Here is a 7,973-nt window from a genome sequence, read left to right as displayed (position 1 = left end):
TCCAAAAATTCTATTTTTTGTTAATTGACTTAATAAATCTTTGTCGATTTTTTGGATAAATTGGCTACAGATTTGATAATTTATAACATAAGGATTTCCTGATATGCTGTATTTTCCCTTAAAGGAAAACCCTGTTTTCCTACCAAAATAGTGAGATACCATTTTATTGCAATCTGTTGATTTATAGGATGCATGGAAACCCTCCTTCCTTAGAAAGAGCTTGCCATAAAGGACTCTCAGTTAATTTCTTTTCTGTGAATTTGATTTTGGCCAGGTCCTTCTGCCTCATCCAATAGGACCTTTCCCTTCAAACCTGTAGGCCTTGGTCCTCTGTGTTTTACCAGGGTGTTGCACAAGTCTGATTGCCTAATCCCACTTCTTGCCCATTGCTGCTGGCTCTGACACGAGTCCCAAAGAAGGACATCTGAGAAATGCTTTAATCAAAGCTCCCCACCCACCGGTGGGGTTTGGCCATTAGCCTTTTGTTTATGCCCTTGCTGTGCAGCAGGGGCACTCCAGGTATTTCCTTGCTAAACAAAGGGAGGCGTTTAAATCTGCTTAATGATTCTGGGCATTGTTACTGCACACATCGTTTGACTCTTTTCTCTGCAGAGATTAATGCTGGCATCTCAAACGTTACTAATGCCTTATAGACAATCCATTAACATCAGTGTCTCCTAAGTGGCCAGCCATACCATTATTTATAAAATAGGGATCCTTTCCTAGTGCTAGCACTACCAATCCCTTGATTTCCTGAGCATGGAATCATGCCTGTTATCAGCTGTGGAGTATTTTACACTGCTACTTATTTTTTACTATGGAATGAGCTGCGTGTGTGTGAGTGACATGAAAAAAACCCATAAAATAGCAGAATATTGCTATTCCCCTTGCTGCAGTGTATGAGCTGATCTGGTTAGACACGAAATGCAGACAGAAATCCGCCTCACCTCTCAAGCTAATTTTAGTCTCTCCCTCTGTTCTCCGTGGCTGTGTGTGTATAAAATCACTGGCAGTCTGACAGCGTTTCAGTAACCTGTGCCACACGCAGAGCGGGATGTACTCACCAGCCATCTGCTTGCATGGCACGGGTTAACTGAGCCTGTGGGATTGTGCTTACCTAAACAAAACCACTGCAGTGGTTTTGTTTGAGGGGAAAAACAATGAATGGGTGGAGATGATCAGCCCATGCATTCCAGCTAGTGCAGTCCAGGCAGCAATGACAGCCTGAAGGTTGCAGCAGCATCGGGATCTGCATTCTAAGTGCACCAATCTTACAGTCTGGAGTGATTTTACGTGGAGCTGTTCTTTATCTGCTGAGCCATGGCTAGTAACCAGGCCAGCCTGCAGGATGATCAGAGCAGGCACTGCAAGTTCTTATCCTACATGTTCTACCAGGCTGTGAGAGATCACAAGCCTGTGTGGATGCTGGAAGACATGAGAACTATGGAGTATTTTTACTGGGAGGAGAATGCCAGCTTACGAACCTACTCACCTTCAGAAGCCCTTCTCTATGCAGTGGTGCATAATCACCTGCCTTATGCTCAGTATCTGCTGTCTCATTTTCCAGAGGAGGCTCTCAAGGTGCCTGGGGAACACTTCTGCTATTGCCCATCCTCTGCTCCTCACCTGGCCATGGCGGTCACATATGACAGGAGAGATATCCTGGGACTGATCATCAAAATTGCACACAAGCTCCCCAGCTTGAACTCCTATATCAATAGGGCTGGCTGCTTTCATCTGGAAGATGGGAAAACACCCCTGCACCTTGCCTGCGAGCTGCTGAGGTCAGAGACGGTCCTCATCCTCCTCGGGAACGGAGCCTCTCCCAGGATAGAGGACAGTAAAGGGCTGACCCCGCTGGACGTCATCCTGGAGCAGATGTGGGACTCCAAAGTCAATGTTGCATCAAAGAAGCTCTGCCTTGACTACCTCTTGCTCTTCATGCCCAACCCACAGTTTAAGATGCGGAAAGTTCTGCAGGAGCATCCAGACCACTGGACAGCTTTGCTGGGAGAAGACAAATTCAACAGCCTGGTGGGGAACACACCTGCTTCTTTATATCTGCAAGCTATGCAAACTATTCTCCAGACTCTTCCCCCTTCCCACTTCCCTAAAAGCATCCAGGAACTACCTATACCTCAGGCACTAAAGCCTTTACCATCCTATGGCAAAAAGCTACCAGCAAAAAATGTGGTAAATGTTTTTCCTTGACTTTATTCAATGGGTCTTGGATTTTCCAAGGCAACTTAGAGGAGCTGGTTATTGACCACTCTCTGCATTTTAGTGTGATTTTAGTACTTAATCTATTAGGCTATGCTGGAAAATCCAATATTTTGTGACAAGATTTTAAATGTCTTTTCTAACTGATTGCAGGCACGGCACTTTTAAAGGCAAAAGCCTTCCTTGTTTTCTGTTTTATTGTGCATGTGAAGGGTTAACTGTAGTTGAGACTGTGTTATGTTTGGTTTCTTAGTTGTCAGCTGGTATCAGTGTATCTGAATTCCCAATATGATAACTGTATCCTGTGTAATGCACCTGGGTTAAAAGGAACTACGTACCCAGTGGGATTTTTAAATGGTGTCACTGCTGGAGCTGGGAGAAATACCATCCCCTTCCAACAAGGTTCAAACATCAAGTTTCCTTTCTAACAATGCTCAAGCATCATTAGTAATAACCACAAAGTGCATGGTTGATGCTGCAGGGGTGCAGAGGCAGTTCCTGCAGGATAACTGATCCTATCGAGTTACTTTACAGCAGGTCATAGTGTGGAGGGCATGAATTCAGAGAGGGGCAGTGTGTGTATATTCCTGGAGGATGGGAGATAAAGATCCACATAGCAGCAGATGGGAAGCATCCAGTCTCAGGAGTGAGGGGGTTAAAGGCAATCCCAGCCCTGATGCTTCTACAGACTTGTGCAATGGGGAAGGAACCATTTTCCCCACTGTCCAGTAAACAAATGGCAATTGGAGCAGGGACATTGGGAGCCCTGTCTTTCATATGTGACATTATTTCTCCTTGGCTTGTGTTTTGGAACATGTCTCTACAGGAGATGTAGCTGGCTGACTTGATTTCCCTGTGGGTCTCAGAGCCACAGGCGTTTGTTACTTATCCTAAGCTGGGGTATGATGTTCTGCTCTTAAAAGTTGTTACTTGCTGTCAATTAGTGTTTTTGCCACCCAGGTCCAGACAGAAATCCTTATCCTGGAAGTTACAAAATGTTCCCACTAACTGGGCACTGCAGGCAGGGTGAGTTTGCTGAAAGCGGGGCTGGGTCTGGGCAGCCTTCTGGGTGGCTCTGAATCATGCTGCCCTCTCTGCTCAAGGTCTGGTCCTGCTCTCCTGGCTGGTCTCAGCATCAACAGAGCAGTGGCAGAATCCCAGCTCCCTCTGGGGGACATCCCTTATTTTGGACACCAGCGTTCCCCATTCCTTGTAAGCGCAACCCTCTGTTCTGCTGAAGGAGCACAACACGCTTCCCCCGCCTGCACTGGGCAGCAGTGGAGAACTCACTCTCCTCTTCAGCTGGATTTGGGGCCCAAGGCTGTGGGGCACAAACCACTTTCCACAGGCAGTAGCTAAGAAAGATGTGCAGTCAAATCTCAATTGCTTTGTGCAAAAATGGCTCATGTCTCATTTGCCTAATTCCCTGCCTGTGCCAAGGAGGCCGTGCTGGACCTGCTCCCGTCTTTCTGTCAGCACAGGGAGCACTTCCATTTAGTTTCCCTCTGCATGGGATACCTCCTGTGTGCCAGGCGGAGATTTACTGTGAGGCTGCAGAACATGCTGCTCACAGCCACCTGGACCATACTTTCTGAAACACTGGGATGCTCCTCCCAGCCATCTCTTCCCTCATGCCGTGGGAGGACCTCAGTTCCAGTGCCACCTGTGCTAGGCCAGGTGAATGAGCAGCCTTGCTTGTGAGGTGGAGGAAATGCCAGCCCAGCCCTAACAGTGGCAAGCAGACCATGAAGGGGTTAACCCATCTCCTGAAATGCCACATCTCTGGCGCTGCACTGTCCGTCCACTCCTGCCCCTGGGGACTTAAATGTCCTTCTCCATCTGTGTCTATTCCTCCTTGTTCGATGGGGAAGGCTGCAAATGGGGAAATGCAGGGTCAGCGTTGGGTGAGGGTTTTGGGGGAAGCCTGCACCGACAGCTTGTGCTGCAGACAGAGGCTGTCACAGCTTGGGAAGCAAAGCAGAGCCCAAGGCAGATTTGCATTATAAGCGGCGGCTCAGCTGCTTCTGCCAAGCCCTCAGGCTCCTCAGCACTGCCACATACTCCCCCGAAAACCCGGAGCTGGAGGCAGAGGACAGAGCAGGCTCTCGGTGCCCGTGGCTGCCCGGAGTGACTGTGCAGAGCACGGCCCCTGTGGCACCCAGGGAGTCCTGAGGAGCAGGACTGGGTTTGTCCCCAGCAACACTGCGGTGTCTCATCCGGATGTCGGTGAGTGAGAGGTGGAGGAGGCTGGTGAAGGATATTATTAGAATAGTAATTAGGTCCTGGAAGCAGAGATCCCAGGAAAGGAGGAAATGGAAATCTTCCAGTGCTATTGCACTGGCTCGAAACCATGTGAGTTTCAGTGCTGTGAAGAGTTTCAGAAAAGATAGGAGGGAGGGGAGGGCTGTTCATCTTACAAATCCAAGGAGGCAGGTAGGGACTGTTGGCATTAATGCCAGCACTTGCTATTAAGGCAGGAGGCCACGCTCAGAGAGCCAGAGCAGCCTACTGGGACCAAGTGAGTGTAAAATGGTACAGGGGTCTCTTGTTGGCTGCAATAGTGGTGGATCAATGCAGAGGTCAGGAATCAGGCACTTTAGGGGTGGGTTTGTAGCAGACAGTAGGATGATTGTGTGCATGCATTTGTCCATGTGGGACACTCCCCTCAATCCACCTGACAAGAGAGAGGATAGAAGATGAATTGTCTTGAATAGTTTCTGGGACATTCCTGTGACTGGTGCCCCAGCCTGGAAAAAAGCTGCTGGTGCACTGTTGGCCAACGTGGCCAAAAATTCTGGTGTGTCCAGCCCAGAGTATAACAGGCAAGTACCTACACAGGAAAGATCACTCCACAGCCCCCTCATTTCTCCTTTTCTTGACCATTTTAGCAAGAGATTGAGCACCAGCTGGCCCTCAATCACATTGGGCCTCCCATGTGCAGTCCCAGTGGGACAAAGTTTAGGGTCATTAGCACTGTGGTGACAACTCTTTCCATTGCCTGTAGCAATGTGATAGCAGGATGGGCATTCCTGCTGGAATAGGGGAATCTTCTCCCTAGACCCTGTTTGCTTATATTGTGATGATCTGCCTGTTAGTTTGAGATCCCATTCATCTTCTTTGTCAATACAGTGACATTACATCAGATATGGCCAAATCTACCTCAGCCCCATCTGTGTTGGCTTTTTCTCTCCATTCTTTCCAAGCCAGGTCATTAGCAAAAGTAAACTCAAAAATATTTTGCAATATTTTGCTGCAACCTGACCATCTTGAAAAATCCCTATGCTTGCATGGCAAATATGTTGGTGGCTTTGTTAATCAAAAAGGGTGCTGGGTGCTGTGTGGTGATGTTTACATTCTGCATATCTGCATACTGAGTAAGTGTCGCTCAGATCTGTATTTCTGAACTTGGGAAAAAGAATAAACACAAGAGAGAAATGGGGAAAAGGTAAAGTCTTTTCTGATCTTCAGATTTAGGTTGGTTCTGCAGGTTACATCTCTTCAATTTCAATTTTGAGGAGTAGCATTGTATGGATCTCAATTGTCTGTATGTGTGAGCCTTTGGTTTTGGTGAGAAGCACTTCAGTGAGCTCAGTGGGGTGGAGTGAGTGAGTGAGTGAGTGAGTGAGTGAGTGAGTGAGTGAGTGAGTGAGTGCGTGCGTGAAAATGTACAGGGGTGCTTGTGTGCACGTGTGTGAGTGCCTGCCCTCTTGTCACACATGTGAGTGTGTCTGCTCTCTTGTCATACATGTCTGCCTGCCCTCTTGTCTCACACGTGTGTGTCTGCCTGCCCTCTTGTGATACGTGGCTGCCTGCCCTCTTGTCGCACACGTGTGAGTGTCTGCCTGCCCTCTTGTCGCACACGTGTGAGTGTCTGCCTGCCCTCTTGTCATACATGTCTGCCTGCCCTCTTGTCGCACACGTGTGAGTGTCTGCCTGCCCTCTTGTCATACATGTCTGCCTGCCCTCTTGTCGCACACGTGTGAGTGTCTGCATGCCCTCTCCTGGCAAATCCGTGACCGACTGGCAGCTCCCACCCACTGCACTCCTCGGACCAGCAGTGAGCGATGCCCTATGGAAGCAGCTTTTTCACGCTGTCAGTGTGTGTGTCCCAGGCCCCGTGCTGCTGACAGGTAAGGACGTTTCTTCTCTTGGAAAGAGGCAGCAATTTTGTTTTTGAAATGGGTGTTTTATCCCCAAACACCAAGCACAAGGGCTTCTGCTTGCCAGCAACTACAATCATCCAGCAAAGGGTTTGTGATGCTGGCCACACTTTATTCTAGAACACTTTTTTTTGTTGTTTTAATAAAATGTCTTAAACATACATCTTTGTCTTTTTTTTTTTTTTTCCTGGGCTGCCAGCAAAATTCAGCTTGTATGACTTCCTAACCCTATGCTTCTGTCTATTTCTGCAGCATCATTAGCAGGAAGGACAGGACAGATTCTGACCTCAGTTACACCTCCCTACACCTGAAGTAATGCTTTTTTGTTGGTTCCATCACTACAGATGTTTGTTGGTCTAAAGGAAAACAAACTGTTCGTGCATTTGTGTTCTTCAAGGCTCTATAACTCTGACTTTAGCATCTAAATAAATGTGACACTTAATTCCTGAAAACACTTTTTACATTTTTTGTACTCTGAATGTATATAGATATATATTTTCCATCTCTAACATCAATGGCATTTCCCTGTTCCCAGTTCCCTTGGCCTTTCTGGAATCAGCATGGCAGTGACAGATGCTGTTGGTCACTTATTAAGACTGAATGTTGCCATGCCCAAGTACAAATGAATGTTCATTGTATGATACAACTTTCTTATAAAGCCATACTTTTGTAATTTTGGTTTCTCTTTTTTAGGGGGAGAAATCTGCCCCATTATTGTGTTTGCACATTACTTGCTGCATGATTAAAGATAAAACAATTGTAACGTGCTGGAATAAATTATATATACATAGCCTGATATAATTAGGTACACTAGCTGTGAAAATAATTTAATCTTGATTGTATTAACATAATAAACTTGAAATATAAAATTGATGTGTCTTTTATTAGCCAACTGGTCAAAACCACCCACAAGTATCTGTTGCTGTTGCTTTGGCTTATCTTATTGTTTGATGATTTCATTCTGACTGCTGAGCCATTGTCTCAAAAAATGTGTTCTGAGGAAAATAATATTTCCTTTCACAGCTTTATAGTAGCTGACTGTGCTGTCAGAGGATGACCCAAATGATGGGGTGAACCCACACTTCACAGATCTGCTGAAAGGTGGTGATAAATCAGAAGGTGGGGCTCAACAGAGGTTGAATGGTAATTGGTTTCAGAGATTTTCATTTTTTAGGTTTAAGTTCAGCTTATGCAGCTGTTTCCCGTGAACATAAGAGTGCTGGTAGCCTGCTTTCCTTCTCTCCTTTGTGCACCATCAACCAGCTCCTTTCCTTCCTCAGGTTTTTCTGTGTACAGGAAGATGCCCTGGTGAGGCTTCCAGCACCAACCTCTCCTGTAGGCTCAGCTGAAGGTCTTCAGGCAGATGAGCACCTCTCACCCTCTGTGCTCTCCATGGGGTAAGGATCCACCAGATTCTGTGCCAAAACCTGAACATCCAGATCCTCCTCTGCTCTGATAAAAGCAGCTACCCAAAGTGTTTCAGGTGATGGGTAGCTGGTTTGGATGATGAGGATGGTGATGATAATCATGGGGTATAGACTCCAGTGCCAGCTGCACCCACAGATGTCCTCAAGGCACATTAGTACATGCAAG

General features: G+C 46.8%; 1 protein-coding gene across 1 annotated transcript; it reads left to right on the top strand.

Moving 5' to 3' along the window:
* Window positions 1-1,298: 1,298 nt before the first annotated feature.
* Window positions 1,299-6,655, top strand: LOC115902421 (ankyrin repeat domain-containing protein 9-like). The gene is made up of 2 exons (XM_030945902.1): window positions 1,299-2,193; window positions 6,633-6,655. Exons 1-2 carry the CDS (start codon window positions 1,321-1,323, stop codon window positions 6,639-6,641), a joined length of 882 nt encoding a protein of 293 aa, XP_030801762.1. The 5' UTR covers window positions 1,299-1,320; the 3' UTR covers window positions 6,642-6,655.
* Window positions 6,656-7,973: the final 1,318 nt, after the last annotated feature.

This window comes from Camarhynchus parvulus, chromosome 3, assembly GCF_901933205.1.
Source record: "Camarhynchus parvulus chromosome 3, STF_HiC, whole genome shotgun sequence".
Lineage (NCBI taxonomy): Eukaryota > Metazoa > Chordata > Aves > Passeriformes > Thraupidae > Camarhynchus > Camarhynchus parvulus.
This window is presented reverse-complemented; position numbering and strand designations above follow the sequence as displayed.

Excerpts from the sequence above, each read along its gene's own strand:
- LOC115902421 (XM_030945902.1), top strand. The coding sequence starts at position 1,321 with ATGGCTAGTAACCAGGCCAGCCTGCAGGATGATCAGAGCAGGCACTGC.